Consider the following 17,051-nt stretch of genomic DNA (forward strand, 5'->3'; position numbering starts at 1 on the left):
CCCAGCCCAGGCCTCCCTGGAGCGTGCAGACATAAACCCCCCTGCAGTGAACAGAGCTGGGCCTCCCTCACACCACCAGCAAGGACGTGGAGTGTTGCAGGGTCCGCCTCTCTACCAGCACCCACTCACCTCGTGGACTCGCATGCCAGGGTTACACCAACACCCCAGTAAGAGAAGCAGCTAGGACTTGTGCCACTCGGAGAAGAACCATCTCTGGGGACTCAGGGATCCCTTGGCCCACCAAAAATGGTGGATCCTTCTGGGTCAGGAAGAGAAGGAAAAACCTCCTGCCAGGGAAAGGAAGGGGAGGGAAGCAGAGGACGGTGGCTGAGGACACTTGCTGTGTGGACAGCCAGCTCTCCATTCTCTAAGTTAATCCAAAGCTAGGACGGCAATGGTGCCCGGACACACCATCGCTTTGAATTGGCCAGTTTCTCACCAACATGCTGATTTTTGTAATTGTATTGAATCTGCATTTCTTGAGGTCTTTGGGCTGGGTGGTGAGGAGTGACCCAAAGGGAGGAAATTGGGAGTCAGGGAGAGGCCAGTCCGCTGGGGCTGTGGATGGAGCGTCTAGATGGTGAAAAAAATCTCCCCAGAGGACACAGGCCAGGCAGAGCAGCCCTTGGCTTCTTGGCAGGAGGTGTACCTAGAGCGCCCTCGGCCTAGAGTCCAGGCACGTTGGGGACAGAAGCAGAAGGCGTGGAGATGGTTCTTCCTGGTCGGTGGCTGGCCGGCGCTCGGCTCTCAGTACTTGGTCCATCGAGAGGTGGTGGTGGACACGAAGCAGATGCTGGAACCGCGGCTGCTGAAGCCACCCTCGGTGGGCAGGGGACGCTGGGGGCGCAGGTCTCGCCCACCACACCGAGCCCGCCCCCCAACCAAGCCCGCGCTCAGCTGGTCCCCGCCGCCCACGACCTGGGCCCTGCCCACGCTCGAGCCGCAGAAGCCGCTGGACCGGGTGCTGCTGCGGCCCGAGATGGTGACCCCGCCGCGGGAGAGGCTGCAGGTGGTGACCAGAGGCTCGGGCCCGCACACCAGGCCGCCCCGGGAACTGCTTACCGCTGTGGGAGGATGAAACCCTCAGTGAGGCTGCCTCGTCCTCCACCTCCTACTGGGGGTGGGGGGAGGGAAGGGCGGTGGCATCAGGGGAAGTGGCCTGGGTCCAAATAGTTCCTACTGTCTACATAGTCAGTACCCACTTTTCCCTTCTCTTGTCTGGGTGTCTCAAAGGCTGTGACTCCACTGAAGTCAAACATTCGGACTAAAATGGAAGAATTCAGCCAGTTCCCCAAGTGTTGGCATATAGCCATAAGTCCACCATCATTTATATACGGCCAAAGTCAGGTTGGGTTGAGTGAGGTGGGTAGTGATCTGGATTACCCAGCAGCTGCATCAGTAGCTTCCATGAAGCCACAGGGCTTCTCTCTTCCAATGATATCATGCTCCTTGGCAGTCCCCACATTGCCCATCAAAAAGGTAGTCCTGTGCTCCCCTGGTGGCACAGTGGTTGAGAGTCCGCCTGCCGATGCAGGGGACACGGGTTCGTGCCCCGGTCCGGGAAGATCCCACATGCCGCAGAGTGGCTGGGCCCGTGAGCCACGGCCACTGAGCCTGCGCTTCCGGAGCCTGTGCTCCGCAACGGGAGAGGCCACAACAGGGAGAGGCCTGCGTAGCGCAAAAAAAAAAATAATAATAATAAAAAATAAAAATAAAGGTAGTCCTTCGTTCCTCCTGACCCACTGATGGCTATGCTCTCTAGCCCTCTGGTCTTCACTGGGCACACCTCCATGACCCAGCACCCTAATCTGATTAAACCTTGCTTAGACCAGCCCCCAGGGTGGACGGCCTCCCTATCTTCCTTCTCCTCTCACCAGAATCCTTCTTGCCATCTGTGACCCACCCGGTTTAGCATACACAGCTGTGTATATTTGCGCTTTTGGATCAGAAATCTGGGTTTGAATTCTGGCCATGCCACTGACTACATTTGTGATTTCTGGCAAGTCCTGTATTTTCTCTGATCGAGTAAAAGGGGGATGCCCATGCCTATTCCTCCCCCCGGGGTTTTGAGGATTAGGTTGACGGTGGATAGGACCCATCTCAAGAAGATTATAATTCTGGAGAGGAGGGGCTGGGTCTCACCTTCTTTGTGTCCCTACCCTGCAGAGCCCAGCACAGGCCCTGAGCGCTTTGTTTGGCGGCTGTAGCCGCAGCAGCAAGGGGACTTACGTTTAGCCTTGCCATCCCCTGCCATCAGGAGGGGAGGGAACTCCCTGGCACAGGCCTTTCCATTCCTCCTCTGGTCTTTGCCCTTGAAGGACAAGACCACCCAAAGCAAAAAGACTGACTCTCTTCTGGAACCCTCTCCCACCTACCAGGCCCTGCAATTGCTTAGCTCCGGGGAGGAAGGCTCTGGGGATGTCTCAGACCTCAGCTAAAGGGATGCTCTCAGTTTAGGGGCCAGATGGTCCCTGCTCCCCTGGCTGTCATGGCCAGTCTGGCCATGGGCTCCTGACCCCAATGTGGGCTTGAGTTTAAAGGAAATTTGAAGGGCCCCAGGAGAGAAATGTGTGAAGAGGAAAAGACTGAAGATTCTTACATATGTCTACTGGTCCAACACCTTCACAGATCCTGGAGAGAGAAAGAAACAAGTTCACAAGGTGTCATTCCCTGAAAACCTAGGTGCTATCAGAGGGCTCAGTGGACCAGTGGTTCTTGCCCTTGGCTGCACAAGCATCAGGGAGCTTTGAAAAATGACACGTTCTTAATCCCTTTCCCAAAACTATTGAATCAAAATATTTGAGGGAATGTCTTCTTCTTTTCTTTCTTTCTTATTTTAAAATAAGCTAACCAATCAAGCAGAACTCCCCATGATTCTGGTGTAGCCCATCTACAGGCTTGCACTGAGAGGCACAGGTCTAGAGCCATCTTCTAAACCCCTGCCGAGGGCAACCCACCTAAGGTTTGCAGAAAAAACAGTTACCTCTAGAGAGTGCCCATTTCAGAAATTCTTCACATAGTTCCCTCCCCCACTTAGTCTTTCTAGAAGCTGGAAGACTGACCCCACTCCCACCTGCTGCACTGAGAGCACTTACCGGTTCTCCTCGCCCTCCAGCAGGCGCTTATAGGTGGTGATCTCCATGTGCAGGGCCAGCTTGACATTCATCAGCTCCTGGTAGTCCTTCAGCTGCCATGCCATGTCCTGCTTGGCCTGCTGCAGGGCAGCCGCCAGCTCCGCCAGCTTGCACTTGGCGTTGCTGAGGGCTGCCTCGCCCCGCTGCTCTGCCTCGGCCACCGCGGCCACCAGCTTGCAGCGCTGGGGGGAGGGCAGTTTGCAGGTGGGCTTTGGCAGGGACTAGGGGATCTTCAGGTCAGGCTAGAAACTCTGCCCCCTGTGAGTGGGCACATAGCCTGGTGCTAAGCCAGGGATGGAGCCCGTGGAGGCTGCTGTCCCAAGGATTGTCATCCTGTAGTTTGATGTCACCAGGGAGCGGAACATTGCTTATCTTCCATTTCTATCCTCACTGATTTTGCACTTACTGATTTCTGCTGCTCTAAGACCAGTGGGGTCCAGAGAGTAAAGCCATTCTTTCTGCCTCACCTGCCCCTCTAAGTCAGCCCCAGGTCTTTCCTTCTACATGGGAGACTCTTTCCCTGGTTCCACATTTTCCTCCCCCAGGAAGTCTTCCTGGACTAATTCCTTTATTCCTCTGTTTCTGGGTCCTGGTGGCCTCCCCAACATCTTCCGACTTGGGCTCCCGAAAGCTTGGGGCCCTGCCTGTCCTCCCTGTGGGGCTTTCTCTCCTTTCTTTCACCCACCTGAGCCTTGGCGTGCTCGATCTCTGCCTTCAGCCTCTGGATCAGGCGGGTCAGCTCATTGATCTCATCCCGAGTGTTACGCAGGTTGTCACAGTGTTGGCCAGCTGTCACCCGCATCTCCTCATACTGCGGGGTGGGGGAGAAAGGGGTATTCCGAGGGCTTGAAGATTGGGTCAAGATCACAGCCCACTTTGTCATCCATGAGTCTGACCCCAGGGCTGCCTACACCCTTTCCCCAGCGCCCTCCTGCCCACCTTGGTCTGGTACCAGGCCTCTGCATCAGCCCGACTGTGGCTGGCGATCTCTTCATACTGGGCCTTGATATCGGCGATGATCCCATCAAAGTTCAGGTCCCGACTGTTGTCTATCTTCATGATGACTGATGTCTCAGAGATGTGTGACTGCAGCAACTGGATTTCCTGTGTTGTAGGATCAGCGAGACAGATGGGCTCAGAGTCCCGTCAGTGGCCGGGGCTCTGCCACAGGGTCCCCAGGATGCAGAGTCAGGGGAGAGAGCATTGCTTGTTTGTTCAGAGCAAAGCAATGGGGCAGACCATCCAAACCAAAAGCAAAGAAAAAGAGGTGGCCCAGAACTGTTTCAGTTTGACTTAAAACCCTTGTTATATACTAGGAAACATTCCTTTAACATCTTAACTTCTTAGGTGACTATTAAAACCATGGGGGCCTAGGGACTTGATGGAGAGGAATGAGACCATGCTAAAGCTTAAACTTTCTTTGGTTTATCCACACAGTGGCTGTGCCAGTCTGGATCATTGAGAGCTGACAATATTTAAGAATATGGTGGTCTAGGAATTCCTATATCCTAAGTCCATAATAGAACCAGGGGTGGGGCTGGGGGAGGGCTGGGAACTGGCCTGCAAGGTGAGGACCCCAGAGGGAGCTTTCTTCAGCCTTTTCACTCAGAGCCAGCCATTTAGCTCTGATTGGGTCCATTCCAGACCAAACAAAAGCAAAAGATGGCTAATTCATTCGACAAATTAGGTACAATTTTTCTTGCATTTCCTAGCAAATCAGTTTTCCAGGGTCTTCTCATCAGTAGATAGGAAGTGATATTCCTAGACCCCAGTCTTTAGATTGGTCAACAAAAAGTTGGCTCATAGATCCAAGGAGTTGATTCATAGACCTGAGTCAGGCTGCTGAGAAGCCTGTTCCCCTTACCTTCTCCACTTGTACATACATCAACATATAGAGGATATAGATTTGATGGGAGGAAAGATGTATGATACCAAATGTTAGAAAATACGCTAGTCCAGTGAATCCCCCAGCGAGTCCAGACCACGCATTGAGCTCCTTGGATGGCTCAGAGGGGATGAGCCCTTACCGCCATGTATAGGGTTTTCAGGAAGTCGATATCCTGAGTTAAGGTATCCACGTTGGCCTCTAGATCAGACTTATTTAAGAAAGCTGTATCCACATCCTGTATCAAAGAGAGAAGGATAAAATGCTCATTACTTGTGCACTGTTTAACCTCCCCACCTTGGCAGGCTCTGGAGGTGGGTGGGAAGACCAGGCCAATTCCCACAGAGCCAGGCCAAGTGGGACAGATGGGAAAGTCATTGGGTGGAAATACAGCTTAGTGACTCTTGTTCTCCCTTATACAGCATGAAATCCCCAGGGATGCTGGACATTTTCTGATGCTTATTTAGGGGCAAGAAGAGTCTGGATAATCCAAGACTCTTCAAATGTCATCCCTTCAGACCTCTGCTCTCATGAGGACCCAACCCTAAGTCACTGGAGGCCAAATCAGAACTTCGAAGGGAAGCTGTTGTGACCTTAGGGGGTCCACTGTGTGTGAGTATTCACAGGGCTGCCCGGGCAGTGTCCTGGAGTTGTGAGGACATTTGCCTGTCTGGAGGAGAAGTTTGCCTGGGCCTATTGCTCTCCTTACCTTCTTCAGAGCCACAAACTCATTCTCAGCATTGGCCCAGAGTCCCACCTCCTCTTCATACGTGGATGATAAGGATGAAGAGGGTGAGTTCTCACTCTGAACTGAGAACCGATTACTCCCAGGTCCCCAGTTATCACCTCTAGTGACCTCTCTGCTCCGTCCAGGAGCCTGGCTCCCTGTTGCCATCTGCATGTTTTCATCCACTCTGTCCCATCTTTAAGACCTTTTATGAGCCCACGGCCCTTGGTTTCTCCAAATCCCTTTTACTTTCTCAAATTGGATGTGGGGTCTGAAAATCTGGACCTTTGCTGTGCTCCTCTGCTGGAAAAGCCTTAGGGTCATTGCACTTGACCTTAGAGGAAGTAGGACCCTATTTGTGGCTGGACTTAGGCACTGTTCTCAAAACCAGAGAGTTTCTTTTTCTGGGGTCAACTCACCCATGCTCACAGGCAGGATTAGGGACAACCATGCCCAATTGCAAGTCTCCTTTTTCCTCAGGACCCATGGAGGGCCTCCTACTCCCATACATATCACATCCCCACCCCTGTCTTCAGGCTGGGAATTGAAACCAGCATTCAACCCTGATCCTTCCAGCAGCTCTCATCCAAGCTTGGCTGCTGCTTTGGGGACCAGCCCGTGCCCATCCTAGGTCAGTGCAGTCCAACAGCCACTCACTTCTTCTTGAAACCCTCAAGGACATCCTGCATGCTGTTCCTCCCAGCCTCCAGCCGGGCCCGTTCGCTGTTCACTACATCCAGCTGCCTCCGCAGGTTGGTGATGTAGTTCTCAAAGAGGGGCTCCAGGTTGTTCCTGGCACATTTTGGCTCTTGGACGAAGTTGCACTTGGTCTCTAGGAGCTTATTCTGCTGTTCCAGGAACCGCACCTAAATCCACAGGGGCAAAGACATGGCAACTGAAGTGCTTGATGTAGTTACCTATATGTCAACATTGCTCAGATGGCCAGAGGTGACTTAAACTTGTGGTGACATCGTTCCCTCCTCTGTTGACTTTAGCTCCTCCTCTAACTCAGTAAAATCTGGCAGAGCAGGTCTGCAATCCCTCCTCGTGCTCAACCAGGCTTAGCTACAAACAGAAGCTTTGGAACCAAAGCTCTTCAACCATTCCCCTTTCAACCCTCTGAGAAAGGTGAGGGCTAGTTCACTGGGAAGTTGGAGATCGATTCTACCTGAGCTGGGGTTTGCCTACATCTGAAAACTGATTTCAGCCATCCCTAGCAGGGAATGAGGAGTAGAGTAAAGTACATTGGGCTGGGATGTGGTATTAGGAGGTGGAAATTCTCAGGTCATAAGTCATACCCATCACCCCAGAAATTCCATCAGCTGAGACTTATAGAGCTGGAGGAGAACATAGAGACCATTTTCTCCAACCCCTCATTTCGGAGTGAAATGAAGCTCACAGAGGTGAGTTTCCAATCCCAGACACAATAGAGCACCCCCACTTCATGGAGACATGGTCTGGGGTTTGGGGCTGTGTCAGTTCCACCTCTCTGTCAGTTCCACCTCTCTGTTGCTCTCATCAGCCTGAAGACCAGTGACCACAAGTGGTCCTTCCCTACTGTTTCCCTCAATCTAGGTGACTCGGCTGAATCTGGATATCCCAGGTGGGGGAGGGGTATGAATTCTTTGCTTTGTACAAAAATTACTCAACTCCATTCTCCATTTCTTTAAGCCTGAACAGGTGTGGCCACTCAGCCTCAGAAACCATGAAAACTTCAAAGAGAGCATGAGGATCTCAAAGGATAAAACCTCTTAAACCTGTACCAGCCAACACCTGGTGGAGGTGTTAGTGTTTCTAGCCTGTTTGGGAGATATTTCTAAGTGACTAGGTGGTAGGTCTTAGTTTGTTCAGATGCCTTCAGATTTGGCTGGATGTTCCTCCCTCCTCCAGAAGACATTACCACTGTCTTAATCTATCCCTCCACGCAGTGCTTCCTCGGGCTCATCCTTGCTCTGCAGCAGAGTGACCCAGAAATCATACCGCCATGTCTTTGGCTGATGCCTGAAGGATCTGGGGTCAAGGTCGATGCACTAGGTCTGGACCAGTTCTTCTTAAGGGAAAGAACATCTCAGTGCATTTAGCTCTCATCATCCCAGACCCAGAGCTTGAGCTGTCACAAGTACCTTGTCGATGAAGGAGGCAAATTTGTTGTTGAGGGTCTCGATTTGCTCCTTCTCATCCTTCTTCACCCTCTGGGCATTAGGGTCAATCTCCAGGCTGAGGGGGGTCAGCAGGCTCTGGTTAACAGTCACTGTTGTGATGGATGGGGCTGCTGGCACTCCAGCTCCTCCAACTCGGTAGCCAAAGCCAGGGCCGCTGAAGCCATAGCCGAGGCCACTGCCGGCTCCAAACCTCAGACCAACACCACTCCCATCACCAAAGCCAAAGGCCATCCCACTGCCAAAACCAAAGCCAACTCCGTAGCGGATGGGCCGAGGGCACACAGCTGCTATCCTGGGTGAGCACAGTCCAAACCCGATGACACTCCGACTGCCAAAGCCGCTAAGACCATGGAAGCGGAGCCCACTCCTGCAGGAGACAGAGGTGGCCCGGAAGTGGTTCAGGTTCTGGGGGGTCATTGCTGAGCAAGAGCTGAAGCTGCCCACACGGCGACCAGAGCTGACTGTGTAGGAGCGGCAAGATGTGACGGTGTCCTGGTTGAGAGGCAAGCAGAGACTGCAGAGCAGGGTGAGCTGGAGCTGGGAAGCCCTCTGAGGCCAGTGGATCCCTCTCAGCCTTTTTATGTATGTGGGGATCTGAGGATTGGCCCCATAAAAATGGAAATAGCCATTTGGAAGCATTTATGAGCTTGAGTAGTTAGCAGAAACTCTTCCAGCCTGCTGACCCCCCTCAGCCTGGAGATTGACCCTAATGACCCTGTAACCTCCTTCACAATGAGCTAATCTCAGACACACCTATTTTCCTCAGAATCAGGGCCATAACATCAAACCTATAAACATTAAAAACATATAAACACATAAACATTATGGTCCTACTTTTTCCACAAGTCCACCACAATTGCCATTATGGGGACCTTAGTTTGTTTTGGTCATAAATCCAATAGACTTTCCACAGCAAGTGTGGCTAACCACCAGAAAGTTAGGATGGTAATTGCTCCAGCAAGAGGCTGCAAGGGATGCAGCTATACAGATAACCCCCTCAATAGATGGGGGTGTGCAGAAGACAGGCAGGGTCTTCATAGCTCTAAGTAAGAAATGATATTGTGAGAATACAATTTGTTGCATCCCTGTAGATGGATTAAACAGTCCAAAAACATTTTGCAGTGTTTTATCTAACCTCTATGATCTGATTTGACTGTTTACATAAAACTTGAATCGTCACTAAAGCTCATTTGGGGTAGTGTAGATACATGTCTGATTTGAGAAACTCAAAGGAGATCCATTCATTCATACATTCATTTATTCATTTGACAATTACCAGTTACTCTCTCTCAGGTAATATGCTTGGTGCCGAGGGTACAGAGATAAAAAGATGGTCTCTATCCTCCTGGTGGTGGGGGGAGATTAATCTTGAGGACTTCCACCAACCAATACTTTTGTGGCATAGTTTGAGGCCAAAATTATGTATGATTTGGCCATGTATCTGTGTGGAAAGTTAACCACATGATTTTGAGCCCCCAAAATACACAATAGGGCTGAGCTATAGTCCTGCCTATGCAGGTTCCTTGCATTATTGATGAATCTTTGGTTAGGAGGGAGAGACACCAAGCAATAAGCATCTGGGTAGGAAATGAAAAGTTCTAAGTCACTGGGTATCATTATCATTGTTAATCAATATCACAGGTATTTCAGGACCCAGAGACAGATGTTTGCCTTTTCTATTCTAGAGAGTGACATGATTTGTCCTACTTGTCTGTGCCTGGGGGAACTTGTGCTTGACTGGATGCTCACTTGGGATTCTACTTGGAAGGGGATATGTGCTTTTCTCTGGAGCTATCCAGCTCAGGTCTTCACTATTTTCTTCCTTCCCAATCTCTATACCTTTGATTTCTTTTTCTTGTCTTACTGCATTAGCTAGGACTTCCAGTATGATGTTGAAAAGCAGTGGTGAGAGGGGATATCTTTGCTTTATTCCTGACTTTTGGTGGGAAATCTTCAAGTTTCTTACCATTAAGTACAATGTTAGCTGTAGTTTTTTGGTAGATATATATTTTTTTTATCAAGTTGAGGAAGTTTTCCTCTGTTCCTAGTTTACTACTGTTTTATACAGACCCAGCTATCAGGTGTATGTCTAAAGGGAGAAGCAGAAAAATAATAATAACACAATACTTCTTGTGAAGATTGCAAGTGATCTCCAGGTTGCTAAAATCACTGGTCTGTTCTCAGCTCTCATTTAACTTAGCAGGATTTGACATAGTTGATCATTCCCTTTTCCTTAAAACAATTTCTTCTTTTGGTTTCCAGACACCACGTTCTCCTGATTTTCTTAACATATTACTGACTGCTCCTTTTCAGTTTTCTCAACCAGTTTATCCTCATATCCCCAACTTCTACACACCACAGCATCATTGGGCTTAGCCCTTGTACCTGTTCATGTCTTTATCTATACTTGTTCCCTTCATGACATCATACAGCCTCATGACTTAAATACCATCTTTCCACTGATGACTGCCAAGGTTTATCTCTATCCCAGGCATCCCTTCTGTGCCCCACATGTATATTTTGATCAACATCTCTACTTGGATATCGATTAGGTATCTCAACCTTCATCTATCCAAAGTTGTTCTCCCGATTGATTGTTCCTATGAAATATGTTCCACTTGCCAGGCTCACTATCCCTGTAGTGGCTCAGGCCAAAAATCTGGGAGTCATCCTTTATTCCTCAGCTTTTTTCCATATCGTACATTCAATCCATTGGCAAGTCCTACCTTCAAAATATACCTGGACTCCTACTAATTCTCATCATCCCACTGCTACCATATAGGTCCAAGCCCATCACTCCTCACAGGGTCTCTTGAAGTATCCTCCCAGCTAGTCACCCTGCTTCCTCCTTTGCCCCCTCTGACTTTCCTTAACACCATAGTCAGAATGGTCCTTTAAAAACATGTCAGATCATGCCATTTCTGAGCTCATATGCCTCTAGTGGTTTCCCATCCCACTCAGAGTAAATGCCATACAGAACTCTACACAGTCTGCTCTCCTCTTTCACTGACCTCACTTCCCTCTATCCGTCCTACTGCTCACCCTGCTCCAGCCACCCTGGCCTCCTGTGTGTCCATCAGACAGGCAGGAAAAATCCTACTCAGACGCCTTCCCATTTGCTGTTTATTTATTTATTTTTTTTCTGCTGGAACTCTTTTCCTGCAAATGGCACATGGCCAGGTCCCTCAACTCTTCCAGTTCTTTGCTCATGGGTCGCCCCCTCTTTAAAGCCCCCTCCCCTGTGTACTCTCTATTCCCCCTCCCCGCTTCCTCTTCTCCTTAGCAGTGCTTACTGTCTGAGGTCCTTCCCTGCATGGATTTGCCTGTTTATCCTCTGTCTTACCAGGCTAGAATATAAGCTCCAGGAGGCAGGCACTGTTGTGTGTTTTTCTTCCTCCTCTGTGTCTCCTGCTTAGTATAGTGGGCACACGTGGGATGCATGCTATATGGTTTTGTTGAATGAATGAAGACACTGCAAAGATTAAAAGCAGGAGGAAAAAGGGAGAAAGGACAGGGGGTGAAAGAAGAGGAATTTGGGCATTTGACTTTGTAAATATTTCGGGAAGAGGAGACTCTACTCTCCAAAATGGACAGGAATGACCCTGAGGAGGATGGTGCAGAAATCCAAGAGCTCAGAGAGGGTCAACTCAGTTTGCCCTCCAGCTCCAGCCTCTTGGGGTGTGAGCCTGGCTGCTTGGAGGAAAGGGCATCCCCCTCCGCTGAGGCCAGGTAAGGGGATCTAGGTGACTGGGAAGGGGATGGAGGACCCCTGTGGAGGAGAAAAGGGGAGGCGAGCAGGAGGGATGGCATAGAGGACACCAGTGAATGTGCCAGGCCGGGAACGGAAGACTTGACTTAGCCCTTGGAGTCAAATGGAACGGGGTTCAATCCCAATTTTGCCATCTGTCAGCAGTGTGACCTTGGGCAGTGGCATGGGAAGGGCACAGTAGTGGCACACCCTGGATGCAGGCAGTCAGGGGTGCTTGTCTGTAGAGAACTTAAAAACAACAATACGCCGAGCTAAAAGTCTGCTTGCCTTTTATTTTGGCTGTGCAACATTCGCCCTCCATGGTATACAAATGACCTGGGGAAAGCCTCAGGTTCTTCATCTGTAAAATGGAATTATACCTACTGCACAGTACGTGCGGGTTCCATGTGAAAATGTTTGGGGTGTACGTTGTGTGGAGCCTGGTGTGGTTATTGTCATCCATTTCTTTCCCCCCTCCATCCCCCTCTTTTTCCCTCTGCCCCCTTCCCCTCTCTTTTGCACAATCCTCCTTTCACTGGTAAGCTGTCATTTCTGTTCCCGTCCAGCACCCCACCTGCTTCCCGCTCCAGTGGCTGTGGCATCACTACCCCACCAGCCATTCCCGGGGCTGTCCTGTGGTTCAGCTTCCTTCAACCTTAACAGCCCAGGCGGGGTGGGGGAAATGGAGACCAGTCACGCATAACCCCTCTTCTGAGATGGGCTGTCGCCATCAGCAGTTTATACTTCTGAGGCATTATTTCACCAGACAATGCAAAACACAATCCTCAGCCATTTTTTAAAGGGTGGCAGGTGGGGAGAGGGGAGGAGTTGTCCTGGAAACTCTGGGCTGCGGCTTTTGCTGCTCTGACAGTTTCTGCTTCCTGTTGAGAGTTGGTCTGGATGTAATCCTGAGATCTGCTGGCTGAGCTAGTGTAGACAGATTGCTGGCTCATCTCGATGCTAACTGCCTGGGGCAGAGGGGGAACTGCTGATGAGGACAAGGTGGGGAGGAGGGGATGGGAGGGGAAGGGGGCCATCCTAGTTGGCTGAGCAGAGCCTGCGAAGCCTGGGCGCACAGCGGCTGCACTGTGTGTGTGTGTGTGTGATTGTGCGTGTGTGTGCGCACGCACCTGTGGGAGGGGAGGAAGGTGACAGGGAAATCCAGATGGTGAGAAGGCTTTGATAAAGCCACATTCTTCAGATGTTTCCATTTTGCCTAGGGACAAGTTTGTGCAGGAGAGAGGCACTCACTGGGAGGTGTTCACGCTGAGACGTGCCCTGGTGGGAAGGGAAGCTCAGGAGTCCCCCGGCAGAAGGAGGGGGACGATGAGGAGAGAGCCCTCTGCCCTGTCAGACTAGTGATGCTTGGATAGAATCTAAACAACTCCCAAGAGAGTCAAAGCACCCCTCTTGCTTGAGCCCATCCCCACCCTTTCAAGCAGAATGACTTTTTCCAGGTTTAGCCCAAATTCTTCACTTGCCCACACAGTTATCACCTGTCAGGGTGAAATGTGACAGGTGACCTGCTCGCAGGCGTGCAGGTCAGTTTGCTTCAACAAACCTTTATTGGGTGCTGATGTGAGCCTCACATCAAGATTAGGTGCTGGGATGCGTGCTGGGTGCAGCCGTCTTCCTTCTACCAGACTCAGTGATCCTAAGTTCCCCTCCTCTGCCCACAGTTCCATTTCTGCAGCCATTTTCCCCAATCCGAGCCCCAAGGGGAGAGAGGCGGTAGTGGGTCCACCTGGGGCCACTGATGGGACTGGGATGAGGAAGGGATCCTGGGGGACCCAGGGGAAGGGCAGAGGGCATCTGAGGGAGGGCACAGTGGAGCAAGGAAGGCTCTCCTAGGGAGGGAGAAGAGGGACAAGAAATGGGAGACATTCGGGGGAGACAGACACAAAAACAAAGGGCTTCATTCAGGGTCCTCCCACCCGCCCCAGGCCTCTTTGGGCTGTTCCCCACCTGTCCTCATGGGGGCGCTCTGGGAAAGGCTGGGATTTGGATTCCCGAGGCCGAGTGGAATGCAGGGAGGCTCTGGCTTCCAGCAGTCGGCTCTCCCTTCCTTCCAAGGGCAGGGCGGGGCCTGATCCTCCCTGTAGGTGCAGGGCGGGTCCTGGGAGAAGCTCAGATGTTTGCCCAGGTGATGGAGGTGAACCGCCCAGGGAACCACCGGGAGGCACTTTTGTCCTGCCTGCCTAGAGTCACCTCCTCCCTGGAGAGAGGGGGAGAATGGGGGCAGGCTGCACAGCACTGAGGGGGATGCCCTGGGGGAGGCTCTAGAAGGGCATGCTGGGGACTGTAGCTCACGTCCAGGACTGAGCTGGGGTGCCCTCACTACTGGGATGAGTCTGCCTAGTGGATGGTTCCAGGAACCTAGTGGATGGTTCCTGGGGCCTGGGCCACTCTGGGATGGGAATTCCCAAAGGGATGGTCGCCAGGCTCAAGCCCACCTCATTGTGAGGGTGGGGGAATCTTCTCTCCTTCTCCTCCTTTACCCCACTGGGGTGCCTCCTGGGCCTTGGGTAGTCATCTTTGGGACAGAGGTGGGTGGCCTGTTGTCATCTCTGTTTTTGCTGACTGCAGGCCAGAGTATTCCTGTAGTTTTCAGAGCTTTGAGTGCTTAATCAGCAAGGAACTTAGCTGGCTCTAGGGCCAGGTCCAGAGTGACAGGGCTTCAAGTGGGAATGGAGGCCATGAGGCCCCCGTTGTCCCATCTCCTCCTTCCCTGGCTGTGGATGTGCATCCCTGAAGTCACCGGCCCTCACCCCTCTGACGCTGCACACTCTGGTTCACGGTTGCTGATCCCTCAGCCTGGAGCCCCCGCTGGGCTTCCTTGCTTCCCCTCAGTCCTTGGGATCCAGCTTGCCTGCCCCCTCCTCTGGGGATCTTCCTGAGGCCTGTGACCAGGGTGGGACCCTCAGTTATGTCGTCCTTCACAACAAGCCTGACATCTGTAATTTCCTGTTCCAGGTCTGTACCCTCAGGTAGGCTGTAAGCCCCAGGGGCATGGATTGGAGCCAGGGCCCCATTTTTTAAAAATAGCTTTATTAAGATATAATTCACATATCATATAATTCGCTCATTGAAAATGTACAATTCAGTGGTTTTAGTATATTCCCAGATAAGTGCAACCGTCACCCCAGTCCCTTTTAGAATGTTCTCATCATCTCAAAAGAAACCTTTGGCTGTCCCCCCACCCCATCTTCTCTTCCCTCCAGCTCACTAGGCAACCACGGATCTGCCTTCTGTCTCTATAGATTTCCCTAATCTGGAATTTCATATGAATGGAATCATAGAATATGTGGTCTCTGTGTCTGGCTTCTTTTATCTCCCTCATGTTTTCAAGGTTCATCCATGTTGGAGCACATATTAGTACTTCACTCCTTTTTATGGCCAAATAATATTTCATTGCATGGAGAGACCAAATTTTTGATTATCCATTCATCTATTGATGGACATTTTGGTTGTTTCCACCTCTTGGCTCTTGTGAATAGTGATGCTATGAACATTCATGTACGAGTTTTTGTGTGGACATGTTTTCATTTCTCTTGGGTATCTACCTAGGAGTGGAATTGCTGGGTCACATGGTAACTCTATGTTTAACATTTTGAGGAACTGCCAGATTGTTTTCCAAAGTGGCTGCACCCATTTATGGTCCCTACCATGGGCTCTAGGAACTGTGTCTACTGTCCCTACTGGTAGGTCAACCCTGACTGGGGCTGCCTTGTTCACCACAGAGACACCAGCCCCTGGGTGGTCTGACCCATAACAGGTGCTTGATAAATATTATATTGAGTGAATGAAAAAGCAAGTGGGTGGGTTCTTTTTAATATGCTGCCCATAAGTCAGTAACCCTTGTCCGTTCAGACCCTGTCCTTGTAATCTCTGTGAGCTTCTCTCTGATCTCCTTGCCTGGCATAATCACAAGTTGCTTTTTCTTGTCATTTCCATTCTCTCTGGCTGTCACTGCTTATAACTCCTCTGTGAGGCTGAGAGTCACTCTAGGGTTCCGAGCATGTTGTAGTCACCTCTGTATCACCACCTTCTAATTCAGGGCTTGGCACAGAAGAGATGCCTTATGCGGGGCTGTGGGGGAAGAGGAGATGCACCCCGGCGCTCAGGAGAGAGGAGCCACAAGGGGGCATCTGTAGTGGGGGGATTGTTACAGGGGATCAGTGAGGCAACAGAGAGGGTATCAGGGCCAGGCAGAGGGTGGAACCGCTGCCACCAAGTCTCATTTCCAGGTCTTGGGGCTCCCGAGAGGGAGAGGAGGCTAGGGGGTGCCCCACCCTGGCCAGTCTGTTGCCGATCTTCCCTGCTTTCCCCAGGCCTGCACCTGCCCTGCCTGGGGACCTGGCTGGGGAGGCAGAGCCCAGGCTTTGAGGCTGCCGAGTACAGACATGACAGACTTTCTCTAGGACATATGCAGGGGACCATGTGGAGAGGAGGCCTGTGGGGAATAGGGCTGTGGTTTTTAATGTGGCAGATGACTTGCAAAGTATTGGGGTGTGATGTGCAGGTTTTAAGTGGAATTTGTATGACTCCACACTCACTCCACAGGCCACTTGCCAATCATTCATATGTAGTTTCCCTTTTGTATAATAACCTCTCTTTCCACTCCCAACCCCACACCCCGCACTGGCCCCCAGTTCCCCAAAGCTGCCCATCAGTTCCCCTTCAGCCTCATTGCCTTCTACAGAGCAGGGCCAATAATCCCGATTCCTGTAGCCTGGGAACAGTCAGTTTACTGGCAATAGACAAGCCCAGAGGTTCATGGCAGAGACGTGGATCCCTGGGTGGGCAGGGCTTCTGCAGATGCAGCACAATTCGGGGGTAGGGGGGTGTGCTCTGGGGAGGTGGGGTCAGCTCAGCACCTCCTCTCCCCTCGCAGTCCCTGAGTCAGGGCCTCCAAGTGTGCTGAGGCAGCCCCATATCACTGCAGCCAGGAAAGCACATTCATATCAGACCCAAAGCAAGAGGAACTCAAGAGAGAGGGAGCACAACAGGTTTGGTTACATGCAGAGGGTAGGGGTGGGGCTGATTCCACTGAACAAAAAATGTCAGCTCTTGATTGTCCCTTTGTTCAGTAAATACTCCAGGTCCCCTTGCCTTTGTGCTAGGCATTTCTTAGCCGTCAGCTGCCACTGTGAGGTCAGGAAAAAAATGTATTTTTATAGCGCCAGTTCAACACACCTGAGCAGGTAAATCTACTGCCCAAAGACCACCTCTTGATTCTGTGTGCTAACTGAGAGGTCCATGGACAGGTCCCGAGTGAAGCTGAAATCCTGGCACTTGGCTTGGGAATTTGGAATGGGATTTGGGGGTGTCTCTTTTTGATATTTGTAATAGTGCATGTATTAGGTGGGTGTTAAACGGAGTTCACTTTTCAGGC

General features: G+C 51.2%; 1 protein-coding gene across 1 annotated transcript; it reads right to left on the reverse strand.

Annotated features, from left to right (window-relative positions):
• Positions 1-747: 747 nt before the first annotated feature.
• KRT84 (keratin 84) lies at positions 748-13,353 on the reverse strand (the record flags this gene model as incomplete). Its single annotated transcript, XM_079714936.1, is given in 11 exon segments — positions 748-1,064; positions 2,600-2,631; positions 3,096-3,316; positions 3,820-3,945; positions 4,074-4,238; positions 5,162-5,257; positions 5,729-5,789; positions 6,404-6,612; positions 7,870-8,451; positions 8,453-8,554; positions 13,246-13,353. Coding segments are annotated over 11 exon segments (2,019 nt in total).
• Positions 13,354-17,051: the final 3,698 nt, after the last annotated feature.

Source organism: Hyperoodon ampullatus, assembly GCF_949752795.1.
Source record: "Hyperoodon ampullatus genome assembly, chromosome: 11".
Classification (NCBI taxonomy): domain Eukaryota; kingdom Metazoa; phylum Chordata; class Mammalia; order Artiodactyla; family Ziphiidae; genus Hyperoodon; species Hyperoodon ampullatus.